The sequence below is a fragment of the Sparassis crispa genome (assembly GCF_003851025.1).
Source record: "Sparassis crispa DNA, contig_000010F, whole genome shotgun sequence".
Lineage (NCBI taxonomy): Eukaryota > Fungi > Basidiomycota > Agaricomycetes > Polyporales > Sparassidaceae > Sparassis > Sparassis crispa.
The window spans coordinates 587,672-607,515 of record NW_020939758.1 but is presented as its reverse complement, the minus strand read 5'-3'; the positions used below and the strand labels follow the sequence as shown (position 1 = coordinate 607,515).

Sequence of the window (19,844 nt, the reverse complement as noted above, 5' to 3'; positions counted from 1 at the left end):
CTCTCCCGTCGCACCTTTGCTCTGTATTTCCCTTCCACCAAATTCGACACTCCTTACTCTTTCTTTCTGTTCACATCTCCGCAGGAACTGCTTGGTTATACTTCCGGTCTCGTGCTCTCGAGATGTCATGTCGAAGTTGCTTTCTTGTATACCAGACGGAATACTGGTTTCTTTCGCGTTGTACAACATGTTTTCACTTCTGCGCTCTGCCGCGATTCTTCTGGTCTCTCTTTCTGTTGCTGGAACTTGTTCTGTGCATCTTGCCCTTGGCCTTTGCTCTATCTTCGCCATTATTCGATTCACTCATTCGCTGTTCATCTTTGCGCCCCGTTAGCCTTAGCCTTACTCCCTCACTCCCACACATTCCTAGTTTCTCGTTTTTCTGCGGCCGTTTCGCTGTCGCCTTGCGCCTTGCACAGTTGACTTGCTCCCCTACTTCCGATTCTTCGCCTCTGATGAGAGCGTCTTCGTTCGTTCATTCGGTTGTACATCCTGCTGGGATCCTCGTTGTATATTGGCCCATTGGGCTATGTAGGATACGTGATCTTCCACCATTATAGTTTTAGTTGTCGGAGGAATAGATTTTTGTTTATCTGCGAAGGTGGGCTTCTTGGGAGATGCTGTTGCGAGAACCGGCATGTCACCAGGAGCGGCGAGGAATTATTTGAAAAAAAATAAAGCACTGCTGAACCTTGCAGAATCCACGACTCTGCATGTATCCTCATACACAGCATTGGTCGCAAGTCGAACGTCTTTCCATGCGGGATTACACACGATAGCTTTCTATCCGCAAGTAGATAATGTCGCCGTGCGGTGGCAACCCGGTGTACTCGCCGCACTCTGAGCATTAATCTGTAACGCGCATTTCATGCCGCGAAGAGTCGAATAGTACAAGGAATCATGCGCACGTATCAGTCTCCAGCGTCATCGCACAGCTTCAATTCGACTGCGCCGCCTCCACCTTTCGTTGCCTACGCTCTGCGATCTCTGCCCGCTTCTCCTCCAGTAGGACTGCCGCGCGCTGGTCCCAGTGATACGCCCCGTATCCCAGAGTGCCGAAAGCCACCATGGCAATGGCGTGGCCACCCATGTCTGCACAACGAACGTCGGTCATGCTGCACTTGAGCGTGTCAGGGAGGGCGCTACTCACTCGAGAAGATGTTGCGCTTCTGAATGCCCAGCTGGCCGAAGCGCGCGAGTAGCCCAATGAGAGAAAATCCGACGACGTTGGAGAGGAGCGACATTTTCTGCAGATGCGGCGAGTTGCGCTCTGGAGGCCGTCGGTAGTATGAAGCAAGAATTATAGGAATAATTTTGGGTGGGTATGTATGTGCCTGTTCGGGGGTTATCGCGATCCCCTAAACCAAATCGCCCGGCGCTTCCAGCTTCAAGCTTTGCGCCACCCCTCAGGCTCGTGTTCTCTGCACCTTTCACTTCTACCACAAGCAGCCATGTCTGAAGGACACGAAACCAACGCTGAAGTGTTGAAGAAGCTCAACGTCGCCAAGGAGAAGAAAGAGACTGGAGATCAAGCATTCAAGGCGGGCGAATTACAGAATGGTACGGATTATATGCGCTATGCTCGTCCCATGTAACGTCCAGCTTGCCAGTTCGTTCATACGAATCTCTCCAGCTCTCAGGTCGTATCATGAGGTGAAGTTGCACTACTTGGGTATATCGTGTGTTCTAATTTGCGGGGCCGGTGAAGGCGCTGTTGTATTTGAACGGAATCGATAAGTGAGTGCCGCGTTGTGTGTGGCGTCGTGCTTCTCATTTTCCGTGTTTTGTGCGCAGAACACCACTGGCACCGTTGACTGCGCAAACAGAGCCCGTAGTTGATGGCGCAGCGAAAGCGAAGCCCAAGACCGAGGTTTGTTGTTCTTGTGGCCTTCTTATTGTGGCGAAGCCTAGGCTCACGTGCGAAATGCCCAGGTGGACGAAATGCTAGAGAAAATCTACTCTAACCAATCCGCATGTCATCTTAAGAGGGGTAATTGGAAGCGCGCCATCGAGACGGCGGATAAGGCGAGAAGTCTCTTCAGACACATTTGTGGGCGGCAATTTTCTGATGACATCGATCCGTTAGGCTCTGACACAGAACGCGGACAACTACAAGGCGTTGTTTCGTAAAGCTAAAGCGCTCGGAGAACTTGGCTTCTTCGAGAAAGCGGAGAAGATCTTGGAGGATCTCCTACAGAAGAATCCATCTGGTATGTCGTATGTTCCAAGTCCATCTCTCGGTTCATTTTTTGATGTCTTGCGGTCGAAGATGCTCCTGCGATCAACGCAGAGCTTACCCGACTTCGCGCAATAGACAAAGTGCGGGAGAAAGTCCATAACCAGAAATTCAAAGGTGCGCTTTGCTCAGTCCTATGGTCTTCAGCACCACTCATCAAGTATGTTTTGGAAGGCTTCCTCAACCGCGAGAACAAATCGGAAGCTGTTGCCGAATCATGAACAGGAGCGCTATCCCCTCTCTACTATTCGTTTACTATATCAAATTGCTTTGTGGCCGGTCTATTGTGGATCATGTATTGCTGATCGATATTTTCGTCTCATTTTGTCGCATGTAGTCACAGTAGTGTGTTTCAATGCCATCTCTGTCACCGTCACAGTGCACGTGATGCGCGACGCGTCTTGACTGTGACTTTCTGCTGGTTCCCTATCACCTGGGGATATACCAAACTGTCTTTCTCTCGATAAAACATGACTAGCAATTCTAGAGTCACTGTCACGGTGTCCTTACTGAAGACTTACTACAGTTCAGTCCACAATCTCCGGAACTATCTGACGGAGATCCTAGAGCCAGTGGATAGTGGCCACGAGTTCCTGGAACGGGAGAATGACTCTTCTCTCTATCGTGATTTGTTGACAAATTCGTATGTGACGTCCGCCACGGATATAAAAGCTGTGAGGCCACTCAGAGCGGCTTCTCCTATGGTCTATATGCGAGAAGTGAGTCTTTCTTAGACCTCCACTCTTTCGATATATCTCTAGGTGTTAAATAGACATAGATAATCGACAGGGCACAGGGAAAGCTGTTCATGAAAGCAAAGGGTCGACCTTCGAATGTTATCACTACCGGTTATCGCAGTGTCCGTGTTCCCTTGATCCCAAGTTCAGCCCAACCTCATGCTGTATGATTGGGCGCAGGCTTCACGCAACGGAGAACGAGGAAAAGTTGGAATGTCGCGCATTGCGATCACTAATTACTTTGTGAACACCAACGTGACAGCGCTACAAGCACCTGAGTTGGAGCTTCTCTTCGAAAGGTATGCATCACCTTCGAGCGGGCAGTAGATATCACGATGAGCTTCTTCCTTTCAGAATAGGAGAAGACGCCATGTTTCATCTTTTGACAGAGACCTCTGTCTTCGTCTCTCTGCCGAACGAATGCCTGTGCCAATTGATAGGGGACCCGATCATCCACATGAAGACGCCGAAACTACCACCCATAGTGAGCGGCGTAGTTAAGGATGACATGGGCGTACGGGCATATGCAGACATCCCCTGCGAACGCGTTCCTAAGAGGAAACCGACCGAACTCCATCCAGACTCGAGACCGCTGAAACGGTTGAAGAGTCTCGCTAGCCTCGGTTCGTTTTCTTCGACCACACCCACAACAGAACACAAGACACGAACGCCGCCTCAAAAGTAGGTGGTCCACTTTCAACCAACTTCTGCTTACCGACATTGTGATTCAGGCGAACACCCGCTGACATATCACTCGTACGCTGTCGACTGTTTTACTCTTGGGCAAACTGCATCCCAAATACCAATGCCATAGCACTCGGTTTACCTTGCAAACGTCAGCGACAGTTTCTGTTCTACTGCCTGCGGTGCTCATCCGGTGCTATATGATGTAGATATCCTGAATCGCATTATGCCGTCGTATCACGGAAAATCTATGGTCCAACCAAGCGAATGGGTAGATCCTGACCCGCGGAAGCAAGCTGAGGATGCCAGGCATCTGGCTAAATATGTCTTTCCGCGACAGTTTGGGTTGTCGAGTCCTTTTATTGCGCCTCGCCAACAGTTCGAAACTCAGCATCTGCCAGATTACTCTGACAGAGAAGAGGAAATCAAAGTGAGTCCTTTGGCATCATTCGCCGGTTGAACGGAAGCTGATATCGCGGTACTCAGCGACATGGGCCTTGCAAGACTCCTAAGAGATTGCGGTCAATCTTGAGCATCCTCGACAAGTTGATCTGGCGGCACGGGAAGTGCGGTTACAAAGCACTGCTTGAACATGCGTGCCCATCCAAGGTGGTACATTGTGCATTTGTCTTTTCCCCCCATGCACTGACATCTCCGGCAGCTCAAAAGTGAACGCAAGGAACCTTTAGATCGCAGTGTGATATTGGTGAGTAAGCTACCTTAGATTGAATGGTGGTCACTGAGCCGCCATCCATTCATCCACTCACCATCCCCAATGCAGGAAATGATGTCAGAGTATTCCATACAGCTTCGCTCGCAACCATCGTTGGCAGATGCCAATGCTTCTGTGGATTCTTCAGGCCGCACCATCGTGCCACATGGTCTCTCTCAAGCTCAGAGGCATACAAAGCACAAGCCACGCTTCGCGGAGTTCACTTGCAGTTTCTCAGAGGTGGGTGCGCTGTGGCTAGAATAGCGTAAGCGACTGACGGGGACGGAAGGTGTATCGCTATGTAGCACTGATCACCGATGCCGTCATTCCCAAAGAACTTTGGGGTTGTGACAAGAATCGTAAGCAGGTTTTGCAGCGTAAGTGCTACATCATGATCGCAGTCTTTTAGCGTTAACGACGTAATTTCAGACGTGAAGACGTTCATTTCCAGTCGGCGATACGAGACCACTACTTTGCATAACATCCTCCAGGGTTTCAGCCTATCTGAGTGTGATTGGCTCACACCCGGTGGCTCGCAGAAACAGCTGGCACAACCAAGAGTGTCCGTGACGGACGCTTTAAAACGGCGAGAGCTACTCGAAGAATTCATCTTCTGGTATTTCGACTCTTTCGTCCTGCCATTACTCAGGGTATGTGGGTACCAATACTATGTCACTGTGAAGCTTATCAGATAGCGGGGTTTTCAGACTACTTTCTACGTTACAGACTCGTCTGCGCTCCGTAGACGAGTGCTGTATTTTCGTCAAGATGATTGGTCGGTTCTGTGTGCACCTCTTATAGAGAAGCTGAGCTCTGACACGTTCCAGAAACTTGAGCAGGTCAGTGTCATTTTGTCAAACAGCATGAAATGAACTTAGAGAACTGTTGCCAGCATGATGCAGAGGAAATTCTGCGTCAGCGCAGACTCGGATACTCCTTCGTCCGTCTGCTACCCAAAGAAACTGGTGTACGACCCATTGTAAATCTACGCCGGAGGAAGACCAATGGGAGGGTCAGTACAGGTTTCTCTCGTTTTCACATTGAAATGTCATTTCACGCTGTATAATTTTAGGGTCCGTACGATCGTCCGGAGCCGTCGATCAACCAGGTTCTACAGGCTGCATTCCAAATTTTGACTTACGAGAAGGTAGTCTAGCTGTTGTGACTTCCATCCAGGACGCTGATTCTAGCAATAACTTGAACAGGAAAATCAAGCGAAGCTCTTAGGAGCATCCGTCTTCGGATCGAATGAGATATACGCGAAACTGAAGGCATTCAAATCGCATCTGACAAACAATGGCAAGATCAAGACTCTGTGCGTTGCGGTCGTGTTTCAAATCGTGTCGTGATACTCATTCGCATCGTAGCCCGAAGCTCTACTTCGTCAAGGTCGATGTTCAAGCGTGCTTCGATACAATTGATCAGACGAGGTTGATCGGGATTCTCAAACAGTTGATATCGGAAGTGAGGCATACTTGTCTCTGTTTGGTACCCAACTGACGTCCAGGTCGAAGGATACATATATGATACAACGATTCGGACAGGTCAGTTGTGCTAGCGGGAAAGTGAAACGCAAGTACATGAAGAAGGCTCGATCGGAAGGTGGCTTTCTCCACATACACGCTGGCCGTCCTACTGAACACTTGACCATGCAAAGATGATCACCCGCATTTCTTGGACTACGCAGCGCAACTCGCAGGTGCTCTCCGGAACACCATTTTTGTGGACCAGGTAAGTACCGTTCTCGTACTCTCGATTACAGTGCCATTGTCTTAACCTCTTGCAGGTAGTATATCCATTCGCCAATAAGGAAGAGGTCATCAACCTACTGGAAGAGCACATCACGGAGAACATCGTGAAGGTGTGTGTCCATGAGTTATGACTTGTGCCAGAAGCTGACGATCTAGTCTCCGTAGATTGGACAAGAGTATTATCGCCAAGTTGTTGGTATTCCTCAGGGCTCTGTACTGTCGGCCTTACTGTGCTCGTTCTTCTACGGTGATTTGGAACGTCGACACTTGAAGTTCACTGAGGACCCACAAAGCGTAAGTGCCCCACAACACCTGCTGATTCGATTTCAAGTTACTGAATCTATCCAGTTATTACTCAGATTGATTGATGATTACCTCTTGATTACCACCAGCCTTCCTCGGGCGAGGAAATTCCTTGACACCATGACAGAAGGTATGTAATGCTAAAGAGTCACTATTACGGGCGGCAAATAAAGATATGTTATTCAGGCCATCCCGATTACGGATGTTTCATATCCAGAGACAAGACGTTGACGAATTTTGACCATGGGGCCCTCATGAACGTGACTGAGCCTCACCGGAAGAGTGTGGGAGTTCTCCCTTTGTCCAGTCTTTTATGTTTACAAGTTTTCAGGTTTCCCCTGGTGCGGATACTTGATCAATATGACAAACTTGTCTGTGTCCGGCGACTACTCTCGTTACCATGAGACATGTAAGTGAGCGGAGCACGGCACATCATGATGGCTTATTGTGTCACCCCAGATCTGCAAGACTCCCTTACCGTGGACATTGGACGTCGTCCCGGTGTCGCCTTCGTTCACAAGATGCTGCAGTATGTCGCTTGGACTGTAGACTGCGCATCTTGTTCATTTTTTTTGCAGGTTGGCGAAATATAGGAGCCACATCCTCTTCTGCGATGCAGAGCTCAACTCGGAGCACACGATCTACTTGAATATATATCAGAATTTCATGCTGTCGGCGATGAAAATGCATCATTACCTTCGTCAGTGGGGTCTGGATGTCCAAAAGAGTTCCGTTTTCATTCGAAGTTCGTACCTTCCCTTTCCTCGGATGTTAAGTAATGCATATTTAGTTGCTACAGACACTGTTCGGCAGGTGATACGGTACACATTTGCCACAATACGGAATAAGGCCTCGAACAGATTGGCCACAATACATGGCGGTCGATGCGACGTACAAGAAGCACAGGTGCTATGGTGCGTAATACCCTCCGCTCTGTGGCTTAACAACATTTTGACCTGTGAACTCAGGCTGGGCACTCATGCTTTCTACACTGTGCTGTCATGCAAACCGCGGATCTACTCGCAACTTCTAGGCAAACTCAAGTTTGAATTGGCTCTTCCTCGCTACCGCAGGCTGAGAAAGCAGTTCTGTCCAGTGGTGAAGGAAGGGCTGGCCACGATGCAGCTGTTGGCCTTCTGAATTCTGAACTGCTTGTGGTCGCCTCGTAATTTGTCATTTAGCATAGACGAGTCTGCGCTTCATATGGACGCTCAGGACTCTGAATACTTATGGAGCACGTATGTTTATCGTGAAACCTTTTATGGGGAATTAGATCTGGTTCCACGTTCAGTCCAGGAAGTGGTACATTCCGCCTGTAGATGCCACGATCCTCAGAGGCGCAAGCTTTGACCTCCGATGCAACTTGCAGTCTGCTTGTTTTCACAGCGGCGCCTAGTCAAAGCCAAAGTCCACGTGATACGATTATGCGTACAGGCACTTTACGGTCGCGATTCGGGGCCTAGTCGCGCTGGGCGATCGCGGCGCGCAAATGGTGTGTCGGGTGTGCGCGTGAATCTGAGTAACCACTGTCATGTGCCGTCGGGGGTTCGTTACCAATAGCACGTTGGCCGGCCTTATATCGAGACCTCGGACGACGTGGGTTGAGCACGACCAAGATGTCTTCCGAGTCAAGTTCGTTCTACAATTTGAAAGCTGACCTTCCTGGGGACAAGTCGTACGACTTCAACCAGTTGAGGGGGAAGGTCGTGTTGATTGTCAATGTAGCCTCCAAGTGGTGCGTCGAATTTGAAGGCTTGCACTCGTTATCTGTGCATCGCTGATGACTTAACAGTGGATTTACCCCCCAATATAAAGGTAACGAGCATTAGGTCTCCCACGACAACTGTGACTCATCTTCGCCGAAGGTCTTCAGGCGCTTTATGACAAGTACAAGGACAGAGATTTTATTATCTTGGGCTTCCCTTGCAATCAGGTGTGTATTCCCCTCTTGTTGACAGTATCGGATTCATCGAGATCGGTTAGTTTGGCTCCCAAGAACCGGGACAGGATGCCGAGATATCTGAGTTTTGCCAACTCAACCACGGCGTGAACTTCCCCCTCATGAAGAAGTCGGATGTGAACGGCGATCACACCAACGAGGTGTATAAGTGGTTGAAGAACGAGAAGGCTGGCTTGCTTGGTTTGACGCGAATCAAGGTGAGCTTTTGCGCTGTCTGAGAGCCAGCTGTACCAGATTTTCACACCTCACTTCGTTGCAGTGGAACTTCGAGAAATTCCTCGTCGACAGGAACGGTCAAGTCGTCGGGCGTTGGGCTTCAGTTACAACCCCCGAACACCTCGACGCTGAAGTCAGTAAACTCCTGTAACGTTGGTGTACCCGGACAAGCGCACACGTAGGTTTTCATGTGTTGTAAATCGATGGATAAAGTGTATTGTGTATATTTGATTAAAGGCGATGCAGATACTTTCTGGTGTCAGGCCGGTCATGCAACCTTGGTTTCGTCAGTCATCACGGATTGCTGCAGAACAGCTATAAAGCAATATTTTGTCAGTCGAGGAAATGCTTCTGCATACTTTATGTCTTCAGGCACATTGTAAATTAGAGTCTTGTCTATGATCTCCTACATAGAAACCAGATCACTCTTCTCGTTGTTCCGTTCAGCGTTGATCGGTGTCTCGGAATTTCGCATTCAGTTGGCAACCTCGTTCCGCAGCGCGATCCTGATCAAGACAATAAATTGGGCTGAAGGTTGTATTCTAAACATTCGGTGGGTGGGTACCGTCAAGACTTCGGTATGACATCGATAACCTCGCGCAAATGTACCGGGACATTCTAACCTCGAGTCGCAGCACATGCACTGGGAGGAAGATCTACCTCATCAAAGAAAATGCCGATGTAATGGAGGTGAGAGAGAACAGTGGTGAAACATAGAGTTATCTAGCCAGTTGCATCAGTAGAACAAGGCGAAAGATACTAAAGGAACCTTGCAGGGAGCCCCAGTGCCAACACAAGCAATTACCTATTTTGCTCGGCCTCCATCCACATCTGCACTTGCTCTATAATCTCTGTGATGGCTGCAACCACCTCAGTGCGTGCCCTCACCTGAGGTGGGTCATCCAGTGGGTGCTCCCAGAGCACCGCGACACTAACCTCAATCTATGCATGCCACCGAATGAGCATTGCTTCCACACACAGCAACTCGTCGCCACACACCTTCTGTGCGAGCAACACCAATGATTTGCTCAATGCAGAGCCTACCGCATATGCCGCAGCATCGAGACTATCTAGAAGCACGGTTGCTGCATCCTTAAATATTTGATTTTTCACGCTTGCCAAGAAATTCCGGAAAACAGTCTGAATAAAAAACATGCTCAGCTTATGTTTTTGCGAGGAAAAATGACGAGGCTGACCTTCTGGCGTGCGACACTGCCCTCACCCGATTCCTCCATTGCGGCACGGTACCCATCGTAGAGCTTAGTCTTCACCTCCGGCGCGAAAGAGCGGCTGGCTTCTTTCTGCTGCTTTTTCATTCTGTTGCGCACCACATCTAGTGTCCTCCGCAGTGCGAACCGTGCGTCTTTGAGGCTCAATGCAGCCTGCTTTCGTGCATGTTCTTTGAGACCACCAGCTGTGCAGTCTTCGATCTCCCCGAGGACCTTCTTGATTGCATCCATTGTGGTCTTCTCGAATTGCTCAAAGAGGTCTGCCTCGAATACCTTGCACCACGAAGTCGCAATCCTCCTAGTGAGCGGGTTAGATAACTCAATGTTGAGGTCCTGGCGCCACGACCCGTTCCGGCACAGAACTGATGAATCATCAGCTCAGGTTGAGGTGTGCATTCGTAATGGACCGCTCACCGGCACGGTAAGTGCGCCAGTGCATTGACGCTGCAAAGGCATCTGAAGTGGTAATAGCGGCCTTGGCAGCCTGAGGAGTGCAGCAGGTCAGGATGCCTACAACGTGGTATAGTTATTGCGATCGTACCTTGGCAGCGCCAGCCGTGCACTTTCTTTCCAGACTCTCACGGAAGCGCGCCTTCAGTTCTTCCACACAGGAATCAACAACAACTTCAAAGTCCTATACAAAGGCAATGTCAAGTCATCAATGAAACACCACCGAGGAGCCGCTCAACTAACCTTTACGAGACGGGGTGTCACACCGACTGCATTTCCAGCCTTCTGCTTGATGGTCTCGGTGTGTTCATCATCCGTAGACAACTCGTGATATGAATCATCGCTCCAACCATAATTTTCATCAGCTACGGGGCTCATACTTGCGGATGCGCTTCTCCTGGAGAGTTCGCGTGTGGAGCGCCGCACGCGTAGTGCCGGGGTGGAGCGACGCAACCGCAGCGCTGGGGTGGATTCCCACTTTGCGCGCATAGCCTCACGATCATTCGTTGTCACATCGCCAATATCCTGCACATATGTCCGTACAGAATCGACGAAGGTCCGTAGGTGCGCGAGGAAATTACGCGCGGCACGTTCGCGGGAGGAAACCGTGAGTTGGTGGCACCACTCCTGCAGTTCCGGGATACCTGTGTCATCTAACTTCGAGAAACATGTAGGCTCTCCGTCGCCCCTGACTTGGCCTGGCAGGATCACCGTTTAGCAGGAAGCTTTGACTTTGATATTAAACGACATACTTTTCAACCGAACATAGTCTCTTGCGGAGCACATGAAGACAGGAAGATCAATCTCATCATAGTCTGGCAGAAAACAATATGATTCAAGTGTATGGAGCAATTCAAGTACAAACTCACTGCGTAGGTTGACACTGGGACCAAAGCTGTCCGAATCACGCTCCTCGGCAGCGGCATCTGACGATATCTATCAATTACTGTATCGCTCGTACACCGCATGAAACCGACCGTCTAGATCCTTCAGTCCCGTACGGAAGTCTTCCTTTAAAACATTGCGGGAGAACTGGAGAATTCGATTCGCCATCAGTGTTCATTCGAATCACTCGTGTGACGGTATCCACCTTAGAGCGCTTCAAGGAACAGAAGGCATTCTTCTGTCTCTGAGCTTTGAGCTGTTTCTCCTTGATATTGGCAAGCTCTTCACCAATTTCCTTCTCCTGCTTGTAGGACTCCAGTAACCGACGTTGTTCCTGTTGGATAGCATCTTCCATATCCTGAATCTTCGCCTGCAGCGTTTCAACCGTGACCTCATCGAGCTTTTCATTTTCGTCCTTCTGAATCCTTGAGTGAGAACCCAGTTCATAACCAGAGGTGTGAGAGCTATCATTGTCATCGTTGGATTGCTCATCGCTATCGGCGTCAGAGGAAGTGAGCACGTCTTCATTCTCATCTATGACTAGTGGATCGTCCTCGCGGGGTTCATCTCTATCGGTCCTGCGTTTCTTCCGGGTATCTTTCTTCTCGCCTCGGGTGTTCTTCCGTTTCATCAGTGTTTCAGAGGAGGTCTTTACCATGGTAGTGCTGGTGAGAACAGGAACAAAAATCCTGCCTTCCTTCAGTGCCCTCAGATGCTCGTGGAGTTCTGCAAGACATGCACAAGCTTGGTTCTGATGGGTGTTAATGCCTACATCCAAATTATATGGGCACTCGCGTCGGGCAGATGTGCAGTGGGACTGACCTTTAGTTGTGGTCTCGGCATCTGCCTTCTTGTCTGTCCATTCAGCAGCATCTTCTTTGCATTGGCTTATCTGTCTCTCTATCTCAAGTAGCTCGGCATCATCATCAAGGTTCAAGGAGGAAATAATCTCCGAGCAGGAGATATCATCGCATTTAGTAGCTATGAGCCAGGGTCAAGATTTGATCCTAGCAATACAAGCCAGAAGACTGACCGATGAAACTAATGGCACTTGCATCATAGCTGAGAAACAGTCAGGAAGTAAATGAACATATAGTAACAGGCTAATATATACTCACTTTCCGTCTGAGAGAATGCACATGTGGATGAAATGTAAGAGAAACCTAACAACCGCACACACAGCCACTCACCCACTGCAGGAGGAAACCGGGTTAATGCTTAATTGTTATGAATACACGTTAGATACCTACTCATCAATTGCGCCTTGAATGCATTGCCCATAAGGTCTGATTAAAACAGTGCTCTCGTGTAAGCTGAAGAAATCATTGATGGTATAAGTAACTGACCTCTAGCTGTCTTGTCATCTACCGCCCGGGTGATGGGTGCGAGAATCCATACACAGTTACATTTCTTCATGTAATCCTTTGCAATGTTGTTTCTCGCTGCATTTGAATCAGCGACACCGGGCAAGTCAACAAAGATTGCACCCGTCGAAAGTGCGGGAGACCGGCAGCGAATTTTGACACTCCTGATGAGGGGCCAGAGAGCAATATTACTAGCAAGGCTGGTGGCTGTCAGGTCCTTGTGCGCCAGGCTCCTTTCTTTCCCCTTGTCCTTGTCCGTATTGTTGTTTGATTTCTTCTCTACATCGCCACGTTTGGAGTCGATATACTTTGCAATCTTTTTGCCGAAAGTTTCAGAATCCTTTGCAGTAATATGCTTGCTTGACCCCATGATCTTCTTGATTACTGCAAAGTCAATACTTAGTGAGTAATGATTGGTACACAGCGACAAGAGGAACAGCCTCATACTTGGGTCAAAAGAGATGATTTCATCAATCGCCACGTTCACGAACTGCTCCGGAATGATGGATGGATACACAGCATGCACCTGTGATACATCATGCCTGAGTAGCCAACTCATGAACATTTCTGACAATGTACCTTTGACCAAGCAACGCTCTGAGCCTCAGTGCACAAATCAGTACTTCTCTTCAGTTTACCATATTCGTCCACCATATCATGCTGAAGGACAATGAGTTCCTCTCTCCACTCTGTCTCGGAGAGGAAAGAAACATCAGCATCAATGGTATGCTTTGCATGGTAACTAATTTCAGTAACTACGGATGTGCAGGCTGAGTGCAGAATCTATCAGACCTATTCCAAGTTTCTAGCCGTTCAAACTTACCCCTCATTCCATTTGTCGGGACAATGTTATCTTTCAAACGAGTCAAAACACACATCAAATAGAGTATGTCACGTGGACTAACCATCGAGAAGAGCATTCAAGCTAGATGATTTTCCAGCACCAGTAGCTAACTCACACATGCATCAGCACCAGTGCTACAACAAGTTCAAAATGCCAATAGGACTAACCTCCACATACAGCAATCATTGTTGTAGGACCCTCTTGGTTCTGGAGACTACATCACGGAAGTAGTCAAGAGTCTCCAACTGTAGCTCAGTTTACCAAGAAGAACGTGTACCTCTGAATTTCCCTACGCCATACATCTTTGCGAAGCTGACTTGCAATTTCGAGCTTCTGAATGTGACCTGCAATGGCACTGACCATGCCCAGGCCTTCCTTTAGCGCAACTCCCGGATCATACTGGATCGCATCTGGTGATGTGTAGACGTTGTAAAACACAGTCGGATGCATGTTCTAGAGACAAGATTAGCCTCGAGGAAGCAGTGTGTGTGGTCCCCGGTGAGTTTTTAGAGGCATCTAGCAAAAGCTTACTGCGGCCGCACTGGAAATGCCTAAATTTTCGTTGTGACTCATGGTAGAATCGGCTGACTGACTGCTCGAAATTGTTTCTTGACGGCCAGAAAGAAAAGGCTGAGTGCGGAGACTTAAGAGATGATTGATGAGGCCTCGAGGCTTCTTACCCACGCTCTGCCACGTGTGTCGCACCTCCGCTCATCAACAACATACTTAGTCTCGGTGTTGGGGCAGACGCGCAGGTGGTAGTGTGGCTGTGCCACCGCGGTCGTCCATTGAAACATCCTTGCATACCGGGCATAAGTATATCTGAACACTGTACAAATGTCACGGTCAATACTCAAAAAAATGAGTTAACAGTTGGTAGAAAATCGCAAGAGCTGATTGCTGAGTGGCCAAGGCTTGGGAAAGCCTATCGAGTAACAAATTTAAAGCAAACCAGCGACACGACAGCATCGAAGGGCAACCGCACCGCCTCCGTGGCCCACCTTCAGACGGATACCCCTTGCTTTCAGAATACGGTGGAATTAAGATAGAGTGCTTATCCGAGGCAGTGGGTGGATCTGGGTGGATGCGTGAGCAAACATAGATGATGATGGCGTGGATAAGTGGACACCCACCTCGACCGGTTGAAGCACGTGATCACCTTTTCCGGGACGCATGTCGCGCTGGTAGAATTTAGACTCATTTCCAGTCGCCATGATGAACCGTACGCACGCAATGCTGCAAATGAGAATGCATGTGAGGTTGAACCCGAGTTCGCAAGAGGGAAAAGAAGTGGTGGAAGTCAATACGGTGCCGTGGACGTAGGCAGGGTATGTTATTCCCCCCCATACCTGCCGTCTGGCATCGAGACTACGCCATCACCACGGTTAATCAAAAAGGCTTGACTGCGCATACATGCGTCTCTAGCGGGCCAGTCCACGTCGCACAAACACCTCAAAATCGAGGTCATGTTTGAAAAGAGCAGTGCTCTGGCAGAGACAAGAGTGCGGGTGGATGTGAGACGAGGTATCAACAGAGAGTATGTCGTGCGGTGGTCCTCGGCATCGAGTGCATCGCGCCAGCGCCTGCCGTTACATGACCGCGCCGCAGACCTTGAACATAACCGAACATAAATCCGCCATCAACTGAACTTCAATTGACGTTGTAAGAACAGCCAAGACGTCCACCTTTCAGTATGCCTCACGGAGAAAGACGTGGGATGGGTAACCCACGCCATGTGCTGGACGCAGTTGCCTGTCAGAGCAATACGATAAATCATCACGAACACAGCTCACCTTGATGGGAGCGTTCGTTTCAATCGATTTCGTCTCTCCACCTACAACGTCTTGGTCTTGTGGGTACCGACCGAAAAGAACGCTTTGATCGTCAAGCACATGGCTTGTAAGATGTTGCGATCCACCTGACCAACCACGGTCTGAAGTTCATGACGGTCATGATTTCATGTAATCCAGTATCAATGCACGACGACGACAAAACAAGACAATACCTCAATAATGATACGACCAGCTCAATTCTCTAAACCGCCCCTCCCGAGCTAGGCAGGCGCAAAGTCGCCCTGAATATCTCGTTCATCCACAGCCAAAACCTCTTGTCGATCGGGGTACACAGCGACCAGAACTTCTCGCTCAGTCCACCACTTTTCTTCTGGGCTCGTATGTATTGCAGGTATCGGCGTGAGCGTGTATGTAATGGATAGCGCGGACAACGTTCCTCCGTACGCATGCGAGATGCCTAAACGCAGAGTTCATGTCATGCAGGTTAAGCCTCTTCCCAGAGCTGTGCAATCTAAGGCTGTAAACGCACCAGTATCAATAATGATAATCTTCCCCTTGCATCTCGAGACGATATTCTAACAAAATCGGTTGGGCAATCAAACAGCGAGAGGAACTCGCGCAACACACCTGAAAATCGGGCGTATGGCCCATGATCATCCTCCTCGTGCCCGTCTTCTGCAACACGCCATCGACCTGCGCGCAGACCTGCTCCTCAGGGCCCGATGCCCAGCCGCGGTACCACAGCGGACCGTCCGTGTCATACAACCGCCTCTCCGCCTCCGTCGCCTCTGCGGGCATGCCAGGGTACGGGTTGGGCGGGTGCGGAGGAGGTGTGCGCTGTTGCAGCTTCTGGAGCAGCGAATGGCTGAGCTCGTTGATGCGCGAGGGGAAGGGCGCGAGGTCCGGGTACGACGGTGCCAGCCCACCGTGCACGAAGGATATGGCGGTGTGCGAAAGCGGCGTAGGTACGTCGAATGCAGATGCGGTTGACGGGTCGTAGTCGATGTTGGGATCACCAACTGCAGGGTGAAGCGGGAGCCTGCTTGCAGTTGTGTAGTTGCTCGCCCAACTCTTTCCGATCCGCCCGGTGGTGAGCATCTTCTGACGCGCCGCGACAGAGCCGAAAGTGGTGATTTCTGAGGGGTATACGTATCTTGTTGATACGGAAACTTCAAAATTATGACTCTACCATGAAGGATGTCCGGAGCACGCACCTCCAATCGCCTGAGAGGAGGGATGCTGGTCAGTCTGTCGATTCCACTTCCGTGTGATTAGAAACATACCGATGACGTTCATCCATTCGTGATTTCCGAGATGCGATAGCACCGTTCCACCTGCTGCGTGCGCTTCATCACGCAGCCCCTCCATCCAGAGGAACAGCTTGATGGTATCGTCTCCACTACAAAGAGATCTTAACGTATGAGGTGCACGACAGCGGTGCTAGAGCTTACCGGTCAATAATATCGCCAGTCTGCACGAGGAAATCTACGGCACCCGTCCAATTTCCATTATGGTCTACAACGCCCGCCATCTGCAGCACCGTCTGTGCGTTGGGGAAGTCTCCATGAAGGTCACCAACGGCGACGATGCGTCGCGTAAACTGGCCAGGAACAGTGATGGGCTCTGCTACACTGGCATGCAGATCAGAGGAGTGATCATGCGGAGGGGAGAAGTCGACGACGTCTAGCGGCTGTTGGTCTGACTCGTCGTATGGTCGTGTCTCTGAGTCTGCGGGCACGGCAAGGGGCCAGGAAATGGGGAAACTCTCCGCGACTTTAGTCAGATCAAAACCTGGGAAAAGCGAGCGGGCGACAAGAAACACGCTGCATAGCGGAGTGATCACCGCTAACAGAAGGAGGATGCGAGGCATGACTGAGCCCGTCCGAGTCCAAGTGGGTCTGCTGAGAAAGGAACCTCTGTTTCGATACGAAGAGCATATACAACATTCTTCGACTCACAAATTACTGTGCCCTTGAAGCCTCTAATAGCTGCAGGTGAAGTGCCGCACACAGTACCCACAAACAGTCGCAGATGATTCTGGCTGAACTTCAAGTTCAGAGAGCCTGAGAGTGTTCGCTTTCAAAATTCTTCAGATATACCTGCGACGCGACGTCTAGTACGATAGAGATGAGACTGAAAAACTTACTTGCCAGTGGGGCGGTCGCCGTTGACTTGCTGCGGCAGACGTTGCATGCAGTACAGCCTGCACTGGCAGTCACCAGAGGCGCTTGCCACGAGGCTATGAACCTTCTATCACGTGGTAAAGAAATCCTACTAGAAATCCAGGGCGACACAGCTGCTGCTGCTTGGGTACTCCCGCAAGATTAAAACCAATAAGCTTGAGTTTGGATGATGGAGAAAATGGCATGAAATGCCAGTACGAAGAGGTCACGGTTGTTGGATGGTCCGCAACTTTCAAGTCCGCGGCCCCAGCCTCATCTATGGAACCAAGTCGCGTTCTCATCAGAGGAGATAATGTACGTTTCACGGTGAAGATATTACCACTCCTGGATTCGCATTTGTCTATGCTAGTACTGCTCGATACAATGTTTGTAGGCATAGACGCATTTGCCACGCGCGAACCTGCTCTAACGTTCTGTAAGATCTAGATCTTTCGAAGTAGATCGTGTATTCGATATTTCCAATTTTGTCCGTGATACTCATTTCACCGGAGTCTTAACGAACTTACTGTCGCTGTTACTTTATCCTAGGATATATGAGAGATACCCGCAAGGCTGATCAAACTCTCGATTCTATTAAGATAAGAGGCCTGGGACAAAGCTATGAGAGAGCAAAATTGGAAATGTTATAGCGTCTTGAATTTCTTCAATATTCTAGCTAGAAAGTACTGGGAACAAACATATATAGTTTCAAGAATATTGGTCTCCTGATATATGTCGTTTTCATGCAAAGTCCTGCAGAAAACATATGTAGATCATGGGGCACGTCAGTTACGTCATATCCGCAACAGGCAGGCACACTACCGAACATGGAATGGCGCTCGCGGGGCCACCTGGGCAGGAAGCGAATTCAATCGCTCCAACCCGACCGACGTCAGTCCAAGATGCAACCGCCGCCTATAAATTCCAGAGCGACTGCATCGCCCCACAAATCACTCCATGACTGCCCGACCAACATATACCTCCGCACCCCCCAGCGAGCAGAGCATTTACTTCGACGCACCTCTCATGCATTTCTTCTCCAAGAAATCTTCCGACGACGACACTTCCGATGGCTCGGGTACCGCTTCACCTGCGCAGGACGTAGCTCAGCAGCCAAATTCCGATGGCGACAGTAGCCACCGCCAGTCTGTCTCCATCCTCGACAACTCGGTCGTCAATACCCGCTCCGCAGATGGGGAGGATGGCGCATGCAAGAATTCGGCGCATCAAGCAAATGCGGCTGACGCTGCAGGAGAGGCTGGTTCCGACTCTGGGTACGGCTCAGCGACTCAAGCGAACCAGAACCAAGTCCGTTCCGCTTCGCCCGCCTCGCAGACTAGCACCGGCATGCAACCTATCCCCATTATTTGGAACGGGAAGGAAAGCCAGGACGAGGAACAAGCGTCCTGGAAACGCAACCAGAACCAGCAGACTGGGGGCGACACACCGGTGAAACGCGCGGCTTCCATGCGGTCTTACCGTTCCAACGACCGTAATCGCGACAGCATCGGAAACGGTGCGTTCAACGAGCGGCGGCAAAGAGCCAGCTTGAGTGGGGGAAGCTTCGCGAATGGTGCGGGTACGATAGGCCCGGCATCCATCCCCCCTACGGATGATGGCCTTGAAGAGCGAAATGCCCAGGTGGACGCGGTACTGTCGCCAAAGGACAAGTCCAAGGTTGACAAAGCGCAGCGTAAGTGGTGTTTTTATCCACAAGGATACAGCTTATGATGTACGCTGGCTTCTAGGGAAAGACGCGAAGCGCATGTCGAAGGTGATCAAGTCTGAGGGGAAAGCTGAGCAACAGGCGCTTGAGGCAGTAATCAAGGAGCTGGCCAACATTCAGAAGATGCAGAAGGACGCAATAAAGGTGCGTCGTCGCCGTTGCGCTCTGATGAATGTCGGCTGAGTGCTCGGCAGGAGGAAAGCAAGGCCAGCGATGCACACAGCCGCGCACTAAAGACCTTCCACAAAGAAGAAGCTGAGTTCTTCGCTCGGAGGGCAGGGTACGAGAGGGCCCAGGCGGACTTGCAGGTACGCCGCAGCTATATCTGCACTTGACAGGCCATGAAACAGAAGTTTGTCTCCGTCAGGCTTTGGAAGATGCGCGCGAAGCCGCGAGTACGCGCTCGCACGAGGTAACGGAAATGCTGCAGGAGAAGAATAGGGAAGCTGAGCATCTGAGAACACAGAAGCTTATCGACGATGTGAGTTCTTGCCCTGAAGTTCATTTCTGGTGCTCATGGGTCTTGCCAATAGTGCGAGCGTGAGGCGAGGCTCAAGCAGCTATCTGGGAAGGCGTAGTTGAGCGCATGGCATGACACAGATTCTTGAGCTTGTGCTATCATCTCCGCTTTTGTATTGCTACGTACGGATGTGTTTTGTCCACCTGTTGGTATGCCACACACGTCAGATAATGTCCATAATTAGTTCCGATAGATGCCTGTATCAAACCATGAGTCGTTTCGCCGGTGATCACGACAATATCGTCTCCAGTCACCACCGACCTGACCTATTC

The 19,844-nt window shown here is 50.1% G+C and overlaps 6 protein-coding genes across 6 annotated transcripts; 3 read left to right on the top strand and 3 right to left on the bottom strand.

Annotated features, from left to right (window-relative positions):
- Positions 1-937: 937 nt before the first annotated feature.
- On the bottom strand, positions 938-1,244 carry SCP_1201920 (hypothetical protein; the record flags this gene model as incomplete). Its single annotated transcript, XM_027763078.1, has 2 exons — positions 938-1,092; positions 1,151-1,244. The coding sequence occupies 2 exons, from the start codon at positions 1,242-1,244 to the stop codon at positions 938-940; spliced, it is 249 nt and encodes an 82-aa protein (XP_027618879.1).
- A 207-nt stretch (positions 1,245-1,451) lies between these two features.
- On the top strand, positions 1,452-2,457 carry SCP_1201910 (TPR-like protein; the record flags this gene model as incomplete). The annotated part of the gene is made up of 8 exons (XM_027763077.1): positions 1,452-1,560; positions 1,634-1,653; positions 1,709-1,737; positions 1,795-1,870; positions 1,933-2,025; positions 2,087-2,210; positions 2,270-2,353; positions 2,411-2,457. 8 exons carry the CDS (start codon positions 1,452-1,454, stop codon positions 2,455-2,457), a joined length of 582 nt encoding a protein of 193 aa, XP_027618878.1.
- Positions 2,458-3,132: 675 nt separating this feature from the next.
- SCP_1201900 (Telomerase reverse transcriptase) lies at positions 3,133-8,750 on the top strand (the record flags this gene model as incomplete). Its single annotated transcript, XM_027763076.1, has 31 exons — positions 3,133-3,272; positions 3,328-3,654; positions 3,705-3,729; positions 3,788-4,087; positions 4,144-4,269; positions 4,319-4,363; positions 4,439-4,609; positions 4,659-4,746; positions 4,799-5,019; positions 5,077-5,208; positions 5,262-5,381; positions 5,442-5,516; positions 5,575-5,684; positions 5,737-5,833; positions 5,884-5,971; positions 6,027-6,100; positions 6,156-6,230; positions 6,286-6,414; positions 6,469-6,553; positions 6,610-6,705; positions 6,755-6,832; positions 6,883-6,952; positions 7,002-7,168; positions 7,223-7,337; positions 7,392-7,521; positions 7,858-7,915; positions 7,984-8,158; positions 8,216-8,238; positions 8,289-8,356; positions 8,407-8,580; positions 8,643-8,750. 31 exons carry the CDS (start codon positions 3,133-3,135, stop codon positions 8,748-8,750), a joined length of 3,690 nt encoding a protein of 1,229 aa, XP_027618877.1.
- Positions 8,751-9,400: 650 nt separating this feature from the next.
- Positions 9,401-14,168, bottom strand: SCP_1201890 (hypothetical protein; the record flags this gene model as incomplete). The annotated part of the gene is made up of 23 exons (XM_027763075.1): positions 9,401-9,541; positions 9,599-9,739; positions 9,796-10,190; positions 10,243-10,312; positions 10,370-10,462; positions 10,522-10,976; positions 11,031-11,093; positions 11,148-11,204; positions 11,256-11,310; positions 11,369-11,931; positions 11,986-12,144; positions 12,197-12,225; positions 12,278-12,356; positions 12,414-12,449; positions 12,510-12,911; positions 12,975-13,053; positions 13,107-13,297; positions 13,351-13,380; positions 13,433-13,477; positions 13,539-13,585; positions 13,649-13,824; positions 13,903-14,001; positions 14,052-14,168. The coding sequence occupies 23 exons, from the start codon at positions 14,166-14,168 to the stop codon at positions 9,401-9,403; spliced, it is 3,522 nt and encodes a 1,173-aa protein (XP_027618876.1).
- A 1,256-nt stretch (positions 14,169-15,424) lies between these two features.
- SCP_1201880 (Uncharacterized protein) lies at positions 15,425-17,034 on the bottom strand (the record flags this gene model as incomplete). The annotated part of the gene is made up of 6 exons (XM_027763074.1): positions 15,425-15,621; positions 15,694-15,739; positions 15,792-16,317; positions 16,379-16,388; positions 16,448-16,563; positions 16,616-17,034. 6 exons carry the CDS (start codon positions 17,032-17,034, stop codon positions 15,425-15,427), a joined length of 1,314 nt encoding a protein of 437 aa, XP_027618875.1.
- A 1,249-nt stretch (positions 17,035-18,283) lies between these two features.
- On the top strand, positions 18,284-19,630 carry SCP_1201870 (hypothetical protein; the record flags this gene model as incomplete). The annotated part of the gene is made up of 5 exons (XM_027763073.1): positions 18,284-19,019; positions 19,075-19,196; positions 19,247-19,360; positions 19,420-19,533; positions 19,586-19,630. 5 exons carry the CDS (start codon positions 18,284-18,286, stop codon positions 19,628-19,630), a joined length of 1,131 nt encoding a protein of 376 aa, XP_027618874.1.
- Positions 19,631-19,844: the final 214 nt, after the last annotated feature.